We start from the raw sequence: 16,303 nt of genomic DNA on the forward strand, positions 1-16,303 counted from the left end.
GGGGTATGGGCTGGTGTTCGGCTTGAGTTGCCGCTTTGTCCCGGCCACGTGGTGGTCGGTCAGCCGCATTACGCACTGACGGTATAGGCTCCAGCGCCTCGTCATCAAATTGAGGTAACAATTTGCGCTTCGGATAGCTTTTGGTCGGGCGCTCGAGGCCGTATTCCTCGGCTGCCAGGACGTTGGTCCATCTGTCATTGAGCAGATCTTGATCAGCTTGAAGCTGCTGCTGCTTCTTTTTCAGGCTCCTTGTAGTGGCAATTAGCCGACGTTTAAAGCGCTCCTGCTCGAGAGGTTCCTCAGGCACGATAAAGTCTTCGTCACCGAGGCTCACCTCATCCTCGGAGAGTGGGAGATAATTACTGTCCTCCGAGTCTTCGTTTGCGGCCCGTTCCTCAGGGCTGACTTGCCCATCTTCCCGATCGTCCTGTTCAGTAGTTGGCTCGTCGGGGTCTGCTCTGTCTTCGGCACCGTCCGGAGTGTTATTGTCTCCTAGGCCGGTATTGCTGTCTTTTCTACGGCGTGATTTAGAGCGGCGCCGCTGACGCCGGTGCTTTGGCGGTATCTCAGGAGGTTTATCCTCAACTGGGCCTTCTTTGTCATCGCCATTATTCTCATTGGGTGTATCCACCATATACACGTCATACGAAGAGGTGGCCGACCAGCATCTGGTAAACGGCGGGTTTTGGGCCTGCTCATCTCCGACATCGTCGTCCATACCGTCGATGTCTTCGGAGCCGTAATCGAGCATATCGGTTAAGTCCTCGACAGTGGCTATGAAATGGGAGGTGGGTGGGAAGCGAAATTCCCCATCATCCACCCCCCGTTCAGACCGGATATAATTCGGCTGTGAGTCCCCTGCTAAGGAGAGGGTTTTTAATTAGTTCAGCACATCGCCTAAAGGTGAGTGCCGGAAGATGTCCGCGGCGCTGAATTCGACGACCGGCGCCGGATCGGGCTCGACGGACGTGAATGCACGTGGTTCGGAACCTGTGGCCGGAGACGAATCCGAGGTTCCGGTGATGCAGGTCCCGCTCGAGGTTAGGTCTGTGTGCGGCTCCAGCGCCGCTGAGTCTGCGGCTCTCGTGGCGGGGTTGAGCTTCCCGTCCTCGGACGGCGCAATCTGCTCCGGATCTAGGGCCGGAGCACTTACAGGTGCTATCTCCTGGGTATGGTCCGATGACAGATTTAGGTCATGCTCATCGCGGTGGCAGGGAGCGGCTGCCATGGGCTCGAATCCGTCAAAGATCAAGTCTCCGCGGGCATCGGCAACGTAGCTCAAGCTTCCAAACCTGACGATGGCCAGGGGCGTAGCTGTCGATCTGCTCTATATGGCCAAGCGAGTTGGCCCGCAACGCGAAGCCGCCGAATACGAAGATCTGGCCGGGGAGAAAAACTTCCCCCTGGACAGCATTGTTGTAGACGATTGACGGAGCCATCGAACCTCTTGGAGACGATGTAGCGGAACTCTCAATGAAAGCACCAATGTCGGTGTCAAAACCGGCGGATCTCGGGTAGGGGGTACCGAACTGTGCGTCTAAGGTCGATGGTAACAGGGGACACGATGTTTTACCCAGGTTCGGGCCCTCTCTATGGAGGTAATACCCTACTTCCTGCTTGATTGATCTTGATGAATATGAGTATTACAAGAGTTGATCTACCACGAGATCATAATGGCTAAACCCTAGAAGTCTAGCCTGTATGATTATGATTGTGCCTATGGACTAAACCCTCTGGTTTATATAGATATCGGAGAGGACTAGGGTTGTACAAAGTCGGTTACAGAGAAAGGAATCTTCATATCCGAACGCCAAGCTTGCCTTCCACGCCAAGGAGAGTCCCATCCGGACACGGGTGAGAGTCTTCGGCTTTTTATCTTCATAGCCCACCAGTCCGGCCCATGTCCAACAGGCCGGACGCCCGAGGACCCCTTAGTCTAGGACTCCCGCACCCACCCCCGCGCGCTCGACCACCACCCCGCCGACCCCGGCGCCGCCCACCGCCCATCATCGCTAGATAGGCCATCCCCCCCCCCCCCGGAAAAGAGAGAACGTTTCGCGCGGCAACCTCTCCACCACCTTCCGGACGAGTTTTCCGGCGTTCCAACCGCGCAGGGCGGCATACCGGCGGCTCTGCACCCACCACGCCCGCTAGGTGTTCGGCGATTTGTCTGCTCGGCGATGGACTCAGACGATGAGGAGGCGCTCGCGGCGTTGCTGGAGGAGGAAGCTGATGCCGACGTCCAGGAGGAGGAGCACCTCATGGTCCTCGCTGCCCTCGCCGGCCTGCTCACGAGCAATGAAATGCCACGGCGAGGTGTCTCAGCGCCGGGGTGGGTGAAAGCAAAGAACCGACATCGTATGGAAGGCTATTGCATGCTCTACTCCAACTACTTCGCTGACGCTCCATTGCACGGCGACAAAGTATTTCGGCGCCGTCATCGGATGAGCCGAATTTTTTTCCTCAGGATTGTGAATTCCATCTGGGAGTTCGACGGCTACTTCAAGTGCAAGAAAGATTGCACCGGCAAACTTGGATTCACCTCAATCCAGAAGTGCATGACAGCTATGAGTATGCTTGCATACGGAGCTCCCGGTGATTCACTCGACGACTATGGGCGCATGGCCGAGTGCACGACCATTGATTGTTTTTACAAGTTCTGCAGGTCAGTGGTGGCAGTGTTTGGACCGCAATACTTGCGATCACCCAATGCTGAAGACACTGCTCGGATCCTAGCACAGAATACAGCAAGAGGATTTCCTGGGATGCTTGGAAGCATCGACGTGCATGCATTGGAAATGGAAGAACTGTCCATTTGCTTGGCGGGGGATGTACAAAGGCGCCAAAGGCGGTTCCAGTGTGGTACTTGAGGCAGTGGCCACACAGGACCTCTGGATTTGGCACTCCTTCTTTGGTATGCCAGGAACTCACAATGACATCAACGTGCTGCAGTGCTCCCATGTCTTTGCCAAGCTTGTTGAAGGTCATTCTCCTCCGGTGAACTTCGAGGTCAATGGCCGGCACTACAACGAGAGGTACTACCTAGCTGATGGCATCTATCTGAGATGGTCTACGTTTGTGAAGACTATCTTAAATGTTGTGCCAGGAGGCAAGAACTCCCACTTTGCGAAGGTTCAGGAGGCTTGCAGGAAGGATGTCGAGCGGGCATTTGGTGTGCTCCAATCTCGATTTGCTGTTGTCCGGTACCCCGCTCATACCTGGTCGAAAGATCAAATGTGGGAGATCATGACTTGCTGTGTCATCTTGCACAACATGATCATTGAGAGCGAGCAGGAAGAGCTAGTGTTTGACACTGAACCATATTACAGGCAGGGTCCTCTTGCGCAGGTTGATCACCAGCTATCGGCAACCTGGACTGCCTTCCTCAATATGCGTCAGGAGATCCGAGACCCATAGGTGCATCAACAACTGCAGCAGGATCTGGTGGAGCACCTATGGAGGCTCAAGGGCAACGCCTAGCCCGACGTGTGATGAAATATGAGTTTTTATTTGTTAAACTATATAATTTGATTTGAACTATTTGTTGTTGAACTATCTGATTTCTATTGATTTTTTGTGATGAATTATGTGATAAAAAAAATTACTTTTGTTGAATTTGCACCGAATCACGGCGAATATGGGCCGATTTGCGCCGATATCGGGCCGATTTTGCACCGAAAGTGGGCCGAAAAGCGGGCACATTTGCGTCAAAATGGGCCGATATCGGCGCGTGGGGGCGACCTGGGAGCGGCGGCTGGAAACCCAATCACCACAGAGCCGATTTTAGCGCCGGCTCGCCCCTAGGCGGCGATTTTTAAGCCTCCTGGAGGGCCAACGGCTGGAGATGCTCTTACAATCTGTACATATAAGAGGATTTGACAACACGCTTGTAGGCGTTCGAATCTTGGGAACCGGTGGCTGTAGTCGGTAGTAAGAAAAAATGAACACACAATCATTTATAGTGTGTTCTAAAACTTCTTCGTAGCATTCATTTGCATAGGTTTCTTTTTGTGGGGATATACCCGAAAAAGGCATAATTGTTTTTTTTTGCGGGGAAAAAAGGCATAATTAAGTGACCCATGATGATTTTTATATATAATACCATTGTGATATGAACAGACTTGCTCGAATCCTGGTAGCTACACTTAATTTGAGGAGAGTTGCCGAATCTTGGTAGCGACACATCGAGAAGAGTAGCCACATAAATGAGCTCTTAAGAGTACATTTAAGATATTTGTAAACTGTATAAGCCGTAAGTAGATTTTTGGAAGGAAAGAAAGGGGTACATGGCTTGGAACTGGAACTGAATCGGGTACTCTCTGGAACTGAGTCGGGTACTCTCTGAAGTATGAAGTAGACACTAGGCGGGCATGCAGACTGAACATTCCTTTGCTAAGAACAGCCGCAACCAACTAAATTAACATAAAAATACATTTTTTACTCTTAAGAACTCATTTATCCAAATATTGGAGTCACTGCCTTCATGAACAATAATAAAGATAAATGTGTAGTGAGGTGCTGCTAGACCTGCATCTTGAGAAGGTAGATGTGTCGTCCTTCAGGTTTTGTCATGTTCCATTATCGCTGTCGTTAATTATTTCTTCTGAAGTATTGCTATCCTGTATCTACTTGTTATGATACCTATCATCCTCGGAGTTGAGGAAGAGCAATGCTTAGTCCTTGCAGGAACATACGGCGAGCTGAAAAAGATAATTTGCACGGTGACTCCAAATATAACCAACACGAGGTTTGATGAACCAACATAGACAACATGCAACTTTACTATTTATATTTATTGTTTGTTTTCTGATAATTTTTCTGTAGAACATTGTAAGAAAAAAGTGTTCCAAGAAAAGAAGTCATTGCAAAGGACAAACACAAGAGATTATTGACATACTTACTCTTCAACTTATTCTTAATTTGGTTCATTAATCAAGATGCATTCACTTTACAATAATCATGAAGTATCAGGAGAAACAGGCTCTTGTACAAATTATTACATGAACGACAGACGACAATGCGCGTAACGTGTTGCAGAATCATATGTATGTCCTCTTTTCAAAATAGGCTCAGTAAAATGAAGTAGCTAGATGCAGCATTTGGTACGTAATCCTCGCCGATAAGAGGAAGCAGATTTCTGATTTGCGCACTCCATGGACTGATCTTACATGCTCGGCTTCGAGCTGAGACGGCTCGCGAGCTTCTGGCCGAGAGACTTGTCAGCCTGCACGATCCCACGAGAAGCAATTCAGTATGATATCTTACTATAATCTTCAGAGAACATGGAAAAAATTACACACAAATTTCTTCAGAGATGTTTGATTACCTGAGACCAGTAGGAGAGCCAGATGGCCTTGATCTCGTGGGTGAGGCGGGGGTCGGACAGCGCATCGATCCATCTGTTGATGAATCGCTCTTGCCTGAACATACACACACACACACACACACACACACATACATCATTCAGTTAGCAATACCAAATTGATTAACCATGCAAGTTCATAACAATTGCTTGCTGATTGATACAGTAGCTTGGTACGCACCTTGCCGGGTCCATGGAGCGGTACCTCTCCCCGGGCTGCTTGAAGTTGTTCTCCTTCTCGATCACCATCTGCATTCCATGCATCATGCATTTTAACTTACTAACTTGTGAGAAGAACAGATCAGCAGGTGGCAGCCAAGGTACAGCATATAACAGTACGAGTACCTTCTCGCGGCGGCCGTTGAGGGTGCGCGAGGGGATGGGGTAGCGGGGCGCGTGCTTGGCGGGGTCGAACCTGGAGGGGAAGTAGTCGACCTCCTCGTCGCGGTGCATGAAGTTCATGAGCCCGTCGTAGTGGTTGTTGTGGTGGGAGCACTTGGGCGCATTGGCCGGCAGCAGCAGGTAGTTGGGCCCCAGGCGGTGGCGCTGCGTGTCCGAGTAGGAGAAGATCCTCGTCTGCAGCAGCTTGTCGTCCGAGTAGTACACCCCGGGGACGATGATCCCGGGGCAGAAGGCCAGCTGCTCGTTCTCCGCGAAGAAGTTGTCGATGTTGCGGTTGAGCACCAGCCGCCCCACCGGCTGCAGCGGCACCACGTCCTCGGGCCACGTCTTGGTCACGTCCAGCGGGTCAAAGTCGAAGCGGTCCTCGTGGTCCGGGTCGATGGTCTGGATGTAGAAGGTCCACTCCGGGTAGTTGCCGGCGCCGATGGAGTCGGTCAGGTCCTTGGTGGCGTGGCTGTGGTTGGTGCCGCCCACCGTGACCGCCTCCTCCTCGAGGAGCGACTTGACGCCGCAGGTGGGCTTCCAGTGGAACTTGACGTAGTGCGCCTTGCCGGCGCGGTTGACGAGCGTGTAGGTGTTGACGCCGGAGCCGTCCATGTGGCGGTAGTCGGCGGGCACGCCGATGTCGTCGAAGAGGAAGGTGAACATGTGGAGCGACTCCGGGTGGTGGGAGAAGAAGTCGAGGATGCGCCAGTTCTCCTGGATGTGGGTCTTGGGGTTGGGCTTGAGCGCGTGCACCATGTCCGGGAACTTCATGCCGTCGCGGATGAAGAAGACGGGGAAGTTGTTGCCGACCAGGTCCCAGTTGCCCTCCCGGGTGTAGAACTTGATGGCGAAGCCGCGCGGGTCGCGGAGCGTCTCGGGGGAGCCGCGCTCGTGGATCACGGTGGAGAAGCGCACGATGACGGGGGTCTGCACGCCGGGGGCGCGGAGGAAGTCGGCGCAGGTCAGGTGGGACACGTCGTGGGTCACCTCGAAGAAGCCCTTGGCGCTGGCGCCACGCGCGTGCACCACCCGCTCCGGGATGCGCTCGCGGTCGAAGTCGGCGATCTTCTCCACCAGGTGGTAGTCCTCCAGCAGGATGGGACCTGAAGTCACAGTCACAGCACATACAAGCATCGTCATTAAATCAATTTGCAGGCGTCGTCAGCATCAAACACTCGATTGATAATTTGATATGCATGGTAGTATATGTTTGTCCTGAATTATTCTTAATCTCCTCTATCATTATTAGCACTTAAAGAATAACCAAGTTCTTTGTGTCTTTCTTTCACCATGAATTATTCAGTTGCTCCCAATCGTACTGAAGCCTAAATCACTTCATTTTGGGGGGTTAAGAACTCAAAACACTTTAAGTTTGCTTACTGCGAACTTCAGTATAGTATCGTCTGAACATTTTCTGTAATCTCGGGCTTGGTAGTCTAGCTTAGTTTGCTCTGACAATTTGAATCCCCGGCGAGGCACTAATCACTTAGGAATTCTATATGATACAGAAAGTAGGAAATGTGAATTTTGTGACAATGAAGAGAGCATTGATCACTTATTATTTTTCTTGCTCACTAGCTAGGTTCTTATGGAATGTTATTGGGGCTGCTTTGGGAAATTCCAAAATCTTTTCTTGATTAATGTCAGAATAGGCGTTGCTGGACTTTTTTGGACTATCTGGAAAACAAGGAACAAATCTTGCTTTCAATGTGTACTTCCTAATGATCTCAGGAATGTTATATTTTCTTGATGTTCTCCTGCTGGGTTTGTGGACTGTTGTATAGAAAAGAGGATTGTAGAAAATGTCTCCCCTACCCCTAGTTAAGTTTCTTTTTCTTCCAGTTTAGAACCTCTGATCTGATGTAGGCCGGATGTATGTATGTCTTGGGGAGTGTATGGCTGCTATTGCCACATGTTTTGTACAAAAATACTCTGTTTTCTTAATTGAAAACGGGGGCCTGGAGGCTCCTCTGATGAGAAAAGAAACTCCGGACGATTTTATTAGTAACAAATTAAAGCTACGGCGTACGTACTTTACTTGCTATATACGTAGTGATGATATGACTCCGACGGAGTGAGAGTGGCCACACCCACAGGCAGCCACACCACACGTCCGTGATCCGGCAAGTAGTGGTAAGAAGAGAAGAGAAGGGAAGGGAAGGAGAGCGGATGGTGTAGGGGGTAGGGTACCTCGGGATCCGACGGTGAGGGAGTTGTCGTTGTTCCAGACGGGCGCGCCGGAGTTGGTGCTCCACATCGGGGCGTTGAAGGAGCTCGACGGCCGGTACTGCACCACACAAGCACAAGACTCCCATCAAAACCAAACCAAAACCAAGAACCAGCACGAGCCGCGAGCCACCTGGGCAGGGCAGCGGAGAGAGAGCGGAGCACGCACCTTGTAGGGGTCCATGGCGAACGGAGGAACGATCGACGGGCGGACGGCCGGCGATGCGCGCGCAGAATGACGACTAGGCGAGCCCCGCCGCGCGGCGCGGATGCTTTATAGCGGGAACGAGAGGGCGACAAAGATTTGTCCCCGTGCCGGACGCTTCTGGGCCTTCGATCGTGGGCGTACGTGTGCTCTCCCTGCTCCGGGGGTCGGGTGGGCGGATACGGGCCGCGCGCGCCTCATCCACACGCGCCCCGCCCGGCGCTCCCCGGCCAGAATAAAACGGGGCAGTTTCCGGCGCGGCCACCGGATAAACGCGGGCGGGAAATGGAACTGGGTGTGAACGGGCCGGGGGATGCGAATTTGGCAGATGCCGTTCACATGGCACGCACGCGACCGACCGTGGCACGGCGGAAGAGACGCCTTACCTATCGTGCAGTGCACCATCGCCGCCTTGCACGGAAGGCACTAGCCAGAAAAAAGAGACGCAGGGTTCGTTAGCCACGCCTCTCTTCTTTTTCTCCTATATACTGACGATTTTTCACCTCATGCGTCAGGTGAACCGCGATGCTACACGTTGGGCCTTGTACCGACCGGTGTTCCATACGCCAGTCGTGTGTAGATTCGGTACAGAGCATGTGCCGCTCGCTTCTCAATTTGTGCGTGTCATCCTTCCATGTTAATCTTCTCTGTATCGTTCCAATATTATCAGATGCTTCTCTCTTCGGTGCTTCACATAACATCTTACGTACATTACCTCTTCCGAAGCTGCTGTGTAAACATTCCGCGGAACAAAAAATTCTCCGGTTCCACCAAAGGTGTCTGCATAGGAATCAAGAAAATCTGGCAGCAAGAATACATGGGCGGTAAGATCAGGGCAGAAAGACAGCGGACACATGATGTACTTTTAAGACCACCACAATTCAATATGTATGTACACCGACGACCCAAGGTACTACTACCAACAGCAATATACCACAGTTTAACCACCACGACACGACACGACACGACACGGGACTCATGTATACATGCAAAGGGTAGCCAGTAGATAGACTGGTTTATTCATCCATCTTAAAACACATAGAATCTAGAGATGCTGCCTTTCAATCTCACCGGGACCGGGTAGGGTATACAACCAATCAAGCCTCACAATGCCAACTACTACTATTGCCCAAAGTTCCCAAGAAGGCGCTCCACCGCGGCATGGACATTCCCATTGGTAGCCAACAGCGCCCGGATGTTCTCCTGTGGGTCAAAGAAACCCATTTCTTGGAGCTGGGCTAGCTGCGTCGCGTAGCGCTCTTCCGGTGGCACTGTCAATTCAGAAACTCAACCGATGAGCAAGGTTCATGGACAACACACAATCACACTATCAGAGGGTGTTTCTTTCAATATTATAAACAATGGAATACATACTGACCAGTTGGGATATTTGGGACACCACCCAGGCCACCGCCCGCTCCAAGCCCACTGAACATGCTCATCAAGCTGTTGAGGTTAACGTTGCCTAGCATCCAATACATTGTTAGAAAATTAGCTAGATAATAGTGTAATTACAGCTAAAAGTTTAAGCGTGGTTGACTTAACACGAGTTTGCAAGTAGAGTATAAGATAAAAAAAATCATTGACTTTGCATGAAAGAGTTGGATGAGGCATCTCAAGGATATAAAAAAGAAAGCACAGAATGAATATATAACAAATCAGGAACACAAAACTGTTTCCAAGTAGAGTTTGTTGTTCGCCCAAAGGGTGTTATAATTTATTATACAACCAAGGTACAGACCCAAAAGGGGGGAAATCTCAGTGTGCTAGGCATTCTCAATTTTGATACAAAAACAGAACTCATGGAGAGCAATATAAAAAAGTGATGTTTAACTTATCAAAAGAATGTAAAGGAACACAACCATAAAAAATACAGATATAGATTCAGGCAGGATGCTCATTAATGAATTATGCATATATCAATGCTAGGTAAGATAAGCCATTCAAATGGTAACTAGGTAGAGAGCAAATTACCTGGAGTAGTGCCCGCTTGGGTCCGCTCCCTGAAACAAGCAACAAAACAGATTCAACAAAGAGAGCATAGAGCAAGGCTTACCATATTAGCATCATCAACAACAACAAAGCCTTTTTTTGGTCATAAACAAGAAAACAGATTCAACGATAAATGCCTATTCTCTTCATTTTAGGTTCAACAAGACATAACAAGAAGTGCATTAGATAGAGGGGAATAAAAAACATCATGAGCTAAGGAGGTCAAGTTGAGCTGAAGATACTTACTGGCCAGCAGCTTGTTGACCAAGCTGTGACGTCAATGCCTGCTGGAATGAAGCTAATTGCTACATAAAAGGAAAGCAATTTAGTTTATCATATAATCACATGCTGTGCACATACATATAGCAGTATAAATTTCACCTGCAATGTTTCAGGAGATGTCAACTGGCGAAGAAATTCTGGATTCTGAAACATTTCTCTCATTTGGGTATTTGATTCCATCATGTTACGTACATTCGGGTTCATGTTGAGCAACTACATGCAAGAAAACATTAGGAGAGGGCCAAAACATTATGTACTCAGGTCAACTATTCAAAACAGAAGTAGTTGAAGCTGTGTACCTGATTCATGGTCTGAGGATTAGACATAATGTTTTGCATCATTTGCATCATGGCAGGGTTTTGTATAACCTGGTTCAATAAGGAAGCATCAGAGCCACCACCCAGCATACTTCCCAAATCTGCAGAACCCAACCCTCCTAGGCCACCGCTTGTGGCACTCCTTGCAGCAGCAGAAGGCCTTGCTGCTCCTTGTGCAGCCCCAGCTGTAGATTTAAGTCTTAGATAGCAAAACAAGACAAGAATAAATGCACATGTGAACACCAAAAATATGGGAGTACCCAAACGGCCAAACCTACCATTTGCACCCCAGGGATTTGGGAGTGGATTGGTATTTGGAGCAGGAGCAGTAGTTGGTGCATCTCCAGTTGGATCTCTGGCTTGGTTAGACCCCTGGTCTCCTAGAAGAGCTGCAAATGGGTTTGGATTTGTGTCGCCCTCCCCAGCCATTGTTGTTGCATTCATAAATGGCTCTTGAACAGTTTCATACATGCGGCGCAGCATATTAAACCCTTCTGGAGAAGATTCAATGTTGCTCATGGCTCTGTCTGTGTTCCGCATCATCTCTCTCATAAGTTCAGGATTCCTAGCTGCTTCAACAGTTTGGCGGAGAATGCTTGGATCATTCAGGACATGTGCCAGATCCGGATTACGGTCGACGAGCTCACGCATTTGAGGATTGTTCATAATTAAATCGCGTATTAGATCAGGGCTATTCATTATGTTTTGCATGGCTGGTGTATTCAATACTTCTCTCATTAAGTTGGGATTCTCAGTTAACTGCTGTTGCATCTGCTCTAATCCTGGAAGGCCAGAGCCAGATAAACCAAAAGCTCCACTGCCAGCAGTTCCTGTACTACCAAGACCTTGAAACAAGCCTCCAAGACCAGCTGGCGGGGTATTCGCAGGAGTCGTAGTTGAAGTCCCAAGGTTGGCTGCAGCCGGGGCAGCCGATGTTGGTGGTGGTGCAGCACCACGCACCATATGGATGGTGTGATCGGCCTCCACACCTTCAAAAGCAAAGGAGAAAAAAGCCACCAGAATGAGAGTGAATTCGTAAAATTAATAAGTTGTACTTCCATGCATCAACCAATCAAGGGTAGGTCCACTAATCCTGAAGCACATGGACAGGTAAGTTATAAGGATTGACAGTTCATTTGCGCTTCAAAATCTGTGTGTACCTACTGAAGTTCCTAGAATCAACCAACAGACTAATGACTGAACTCTATATAAGCAATCAGTCCTACACAACCACAAAGGGCATTTCTATATCCAAAGTTAGCGTGTTCTGAAAGTGTTAGACTTAACTGGACAGGATCTCCAGTACTTACATTCACACACTAAAACAAGCAGATATAATGCGGCTCACATAGCTCAAGGCATGAACGGAACACAAAATTCTTTTCGATAAATTGTCGCATACAGATAGTTGAATTTTTTACTGGAGGTACCAGTCTAGCATGGGAAATTTGTCCATGTCTCGTTCCTTTTTATTACATGGAGTTAATGACAATTGCAAGGAATTTTCCAAATTATACATCTTATTTGTATGGCCAGCTCAAGTATGTTAGGATAGCAATGTATGGCAAGTTTACTCATACTTATCTAAAGGAACGAGCTAAACATATCATGTTGATGTTGTGACTTACATAAAAAATGCTAGCTTATTCAACTTTGCCAAGTACCAAACATGAACATGAATCAATGAAGGAATGGTTAAAAAAATACCTTTTTCATGAAGATCAAAACTACTTAACTACATGTACAAAAAGAAATCTACAGAACTGTAGACCTGACATGGTAATTTGCAGGTACAGATTAAAAGGCGAGGATGCACTAAAACTTTGAAGTAGTTTCCCATAGAATTTCTCTGTTTGATGAAGAGTGCCAGATGGATAATGCAATAAAAGATGGTTCCTATTGTTGTCGAAACACGATAAGACTTGATGCCATAATAGGAATAATAGCATTGTACCAGCTGAATGAACACACATTACATGTGGATGACAATGGTTGATAACATGTAGCCCTAATAACAAGCACTTGAAAATCAATCTAAATACAGTTATCGGTGGGAACCTGAAAGCATTTATAATAGCATTCCTAGTGGCTAATCAGTGATTGCTAAGATGCTGTCATGCTGCAATCCAGCAAGATGTGTCGATTCGTGCATGTTTACTGGCTGTATACCACCCTACCGATGTATCACCACCTAGAATTTTGCTTACAAACGCAAGGTGCGTAACGTGACGCTGGCAGTTGCATGACATCATATTGTCTGAAACTACATTTGTGTAGAGGCATCATAACCGTGTTCATTTCACTTCTAACCCCCCCCCCCCCCCCCAAAAAAAAAAAAAAATAGGGCACTACTTGTACACATCGTCAAAGGGGCTAAGCTGCATCTCACCCTCCTGCTAGCAAAACAAATATGGCAGGCATTGCATCTAAGACACAGGCGCCACCCAAGGCGACCAGCATAGCGCACGCATAGGAACTAACCAATCACACCATCAGCGACGCCAGATTAGGAAATCGCAGCGAAGAACAAGCTTCTCAGGGTGGGGGTAAGGAGCACACGCACGCACCGTAGCTGGCTAGGGTTTGGTCGTCCTTCAAGATCCGGCCCTTGTAAATCAGCCGCTGCCGCCGCGCCGGCACGTTGCAGGTCCTGGCGAAGTCCACCTTGAACTCCCCGACGGTGTCGCCCAGGTCGGCCCACACCGAGAAATCGTTCCCCCTGGTGTCCCGGATGTAAAACGCTACCAGCACAGCCACATCTGAGGCCTCTCCTGCGGGCTCGCTGCCCACCTCGCCCTCGCCGCCGCCCATGCCCCTAGCCCAAGGGTCGATCCGGCCGGCTTCCGCCCAGATCCGGCCTGTGGAGTGGGAGAGGGGAGGGGTTTGTGTCGTGTTGTCTGTTGTGTGCGTGAGTTTGTCCATTCTCCTCTTTTCTCTCGCTTTTGTACAAGCGTTCGCTTCGCCAGATGAGCAAGAGCGGTTGTGGGGGAGATCTAGCTGCAGCGAGGGCGTGTGGCAGGGATGGAGGCTGGGAACGCTTTGCGTGATGTGGGGTGGGTAGACCCCGCCGCGTGGAACGGGCTGTCAGGGTTGGCGTGAATGGGAGTGGAGAAGGTTCTAGTGTCAAGGCCCCGTCGCCGGAACACGTAGTCCGTCCTGTCCGGTAGTATGCATTGTGTGTCCGATACGTGCTGCTCCCTCGTTTTTGCCATTTGACACGGTACTGCTCTGCTCCCTAGTTGTTTCGGTGCTAAGCTTTTGCATCGACTCATGGAAGAAGATGAAATTCCATCAGCCGCTCCGGAAAAGAACTACAAAAGTAAGTGTGGAGAGTTGGAATTGCTTTTATCGCTCGGGCTTGCTAAATATCAGTCAACTGAGATTTAGCGGAGTCTCGGTCGACACACTTGAGCCAATGTTGCTGGTGGTGCAGCACCACAGACCATATGGATGGTGTGATCGGTCCCCACACCTTCAAAAGGGAAGGGGGGAAAAGGCACCAGAATGAGAGTGAATTTGTGAAATTAACAAGGTGTACTTCCATGCATCACCATCCATAATCCTGAAGCACATGGACAGGTAAGTTATTAGAATTATCACTTCGTTTGTGCTTCAAATCTGTGTGTACCTACTGAAGTTCCTAGAATCAAGCAACAGACTACTAACAGCAATTCTATATAAAGCAGTCGGTCCTACACAATCACAAAAGGCATTTCTATATCCAAAGTTGGCGTGTTCTGAAAGTGTTGACTTAACTGGACAGGATCTTCTGTACTTACATTCACACACTAAAACACGCAGATATAATGTGGCTCCATATTGTTCTGTCATGACTTGTGACACATAGCTCAAAGGCATGAAAACAAAAAAAATCTTTCCAATAAATTGTCAAATAAAGATAGTTGAATTTTTTTACTGGAGGTACCAGTCTAGCATGAGAAATTTGTCCACGTTTAGTTCCTTTTTATTACATGGAGTTAATGACAAGCAAGGAATTTTCCAAATTATACATCTTCTTTGTATGGCCAGTTCAAGTATGTTAGGATAGCAATGTATGGCAAGTTTAATCATACTTGTCCAAAGGAACAAGCTAAACATGTCATGCTGATGTTGTGACTTGCAGCAAAAGTGCTAGCTTATTCAACTTTGCCAAGTACCAAACATGAACATGAAGCAATGAAGCAATGGTTAGAGAAAACACCTTTTTCATGAAGATCAAAACTACTTAAATACATGTACAAAACGATATCTACAGAACAGTAGATCTGATATGGTAATTTGTAGGTACATATTAAAATAGGCGAGGATGCACTAAAACTTTGCAATAGTTTCAAATAGAATTTCCTGTTTGATGAAGAGTGCCACGTGGATAATGCAATCAAAGATGGTTCCTATTGTTGTCGAAACACAACAAGACTTTAATGCCATAATAGGAATAATAGCATCGTGCCAGCTGAATGAAAACACGTTACACGTGGATGACAATGGTTGATAACACGTAACCCTAATAACAAGCACTTGAAACCAATCTCAATACAGTTATGGGCGGGAACCCGGAAGCATTAACGATAGCCTTCCTAGTGGCTAATCAGTGACTGCTAAGATGCTGTCATGCTGCAATCCAGCAAGATGAGTCGATTCGTGCATGCTTACTGTCTGTATGCCACCGCCTAGGATTTTTTTGCTTACCAACGCAAAGTGCAGACGTGACGCTGGCACTTGCATGGCGCCATGGTGTCTGGAACTACATTCATGTGGAGGCATCAGAGCCGCGTTCATTTCACTTCTATAGCATAATGTTCACTAAGGTGTGCTGTCATTCAACGCCTAAGGCTCTACTTATTGGGCTGTGCCTCTGCGCCAATCCATCAACCAAGGAGGCAAGGACCACAGAAAATCATAGGGCACCCATCGCATGCATTCTCGAAAGAGCTAAGCTGCATCTCGCCCACCTCCTAGCAAAACAAGTGAGGCAGGCATTGCATCCAACACAGAGGTACCACCATATACGCAGACCAACGCAGCGCAAGCATCGGACCTAACTAACCACATCATCAGCCACGCCAGATTAGACTACACGAAGTCGCACCGAAGCCCGAGCTTCTCAGGGCGGGGGATAAGGGGGCACACGCACGCACCGTAGCTGGCTAGGGTTTGGTCGTCCTTCAAGATCCGGCCCTTGTAGATCAGCCGCTGCTGCGGCGCGGGCACGTCGCAGCTCTCGGCGACGACCGCCTTGAACTCCCCGACGGTGGCGCCCAGGTCGGCCCGCACCGCGAACTTGTTCCCGCTGGTGCCGCGGATGTGCAGCGTCGCCTGCGCGGCCGCGGCCGGGGCCGCTCCCGCCGCGGGCTCGCCGCCGGCCCCGCCCTCGCCGCCGCCCATGCCGCTGGCCCGAGGGTCGATCCGGCCGGCCTCCGCCCCGATCCGGCCTGTGGAGTGGGAGAGAGGGGGGGAGGGGTTTGTGGCTTGTGTCGTGTGCTGTGTGCGCGAGTTCGTCCGTCCGTTCCCCTCTTTTCTCTCGCTTTTGTA

General features: G+C 49.1%; 2 protein-coding genes and 1 pseudogene across 3 annotated transcripts; all 3 read right to left on the reverse strand.

Moving 5' to 3' along the window:
- Window positions 1–4,885: 4,885 nt before the first annotated feature.
- On the reverse strand, window positions 4,886–8,589 carry LOC109750340 (catalase-1). Its single transcript, XM_020309307.3, has 6 exons — window positions 8,145–8,589; window positions 7,940–8,036; window positions 5,708–6,852; window positions 5,544–5,611; window positions 5,327–5,420; window positions 4,886–5,224 (listed from the first exon to the last, which is right to left on the reverse strand). The coding sequence occupies exons 1-6, from the start codon at window positions 8,157–8,159 to the stop codon at window positions 5,165–5,167; spliced, it is 1,479 nt and encodes a 492-aa protein (XP_020164896.1). The 5' UTR covers window positions 8,160–8,589; the 3' UTR covers window positions 4,886–5,164.
- Window positions 8,590–8,772: 183 nt separating this feature from the next.
- Window positions 8,773–8,869, reverse strand: LOC120963609 (U6 spliceosomal RNA; annotated as a pseudogene).
- A 171-nt stretch (window positions 8,870–9,040) lies between these two features.
- On the reverse strand, window positions 9,041–16,267 carry LOC109750339 (ubiquitin domain-containing protein DSK2b). 2 transcript variants are annotated; one of them, XM_020309306.4, is made up of 8 exons: window positions 15,910–16,267; window positions 11,050–11,760; window positions 10,754–10,956; window positions 10,554–10,667; window positions 10,419–10,477; window positions 10,155–10,183; window positions 9,559–9,645; window positions 9,041–9,451 (listed from the first exon to the last, which is right to left on the reverse strand). In XM_020309306.4, the coding sequence occupies exons 1-8, from the start codon at window positions 16,154–16,156 to the stop codon at window positions 9,303–9,305; spliced, it is 1,599 nt and encodes a 532-aa protein (XP_020164895.3). In that variant the 5' UTR covers window positions 16,157–16,267; the 3' UTR covers window positions 9,041–9,302. The 2 variants fall into 2 exon arrangements, with proteins under 2 accessions (XP_020164895.3, XP_020164894.3); XM_020309305.4 differs by lacking the exon at window positions 15,910–16,267 and adding an exon at window positions 13,339–13,719.
- Between the last annotated feature and the right edge of the window lie 36 nt (window positions 16,268–16,303).

Source organism: Aegilops tauschii, chromosome 4 (assembly GCF_002575655.3).
Source record: "Aegilops tauschii subsp. strangulata cultivar AL8/78 chromosome 4, Aet v6.0, whole genome shotgun sequence".
NCBI classification, from domain to species: Eukaryota; Viridiplantae; Streptophyta; class Magnoliopsida; order Poales; family Poaceae; genus Aegilops; species Aegilops tauschii.

Coding starts and splice junctions, on each gene's coding strand:
- LOC109750339 (XM_020309305.4), bottom strand. CDS start 13,693: ATGGACAAACTCACGCACACAACAGACAACACGACACAAACCCCTCCC. Junction 11,761..13,338: donor CCAAACCCTAGCCAGCTACG/GTGCGTGCGTGT, acceptor TTGCTTTTGAAG/GTGTGGAGGCCGATCACACC. Junction 10,668..10,753: donor ATCCTCAGACCATGAATCAG/GTACACAGCTTC, acceptor TCTTGCATGTAG/TTGCTCAACATGAACCCGAA.
- LOC109750340 (XM_020309307.3), bottom strand. Junction 5,612..5,707: donor TCAACGGCCGCCGCGAGAAG/GTACTCGTACTG, acceptor CATGGAATGCAG/ATGGTGATCGAGAAGGAGAA. Junction 5,421..5,543: donor CGCTCCATGGACCCGGCAAG/GTGCGTACCAAG, acceptor GTGTATGTTCAG/GCAAGAGCGATTCATCAACA.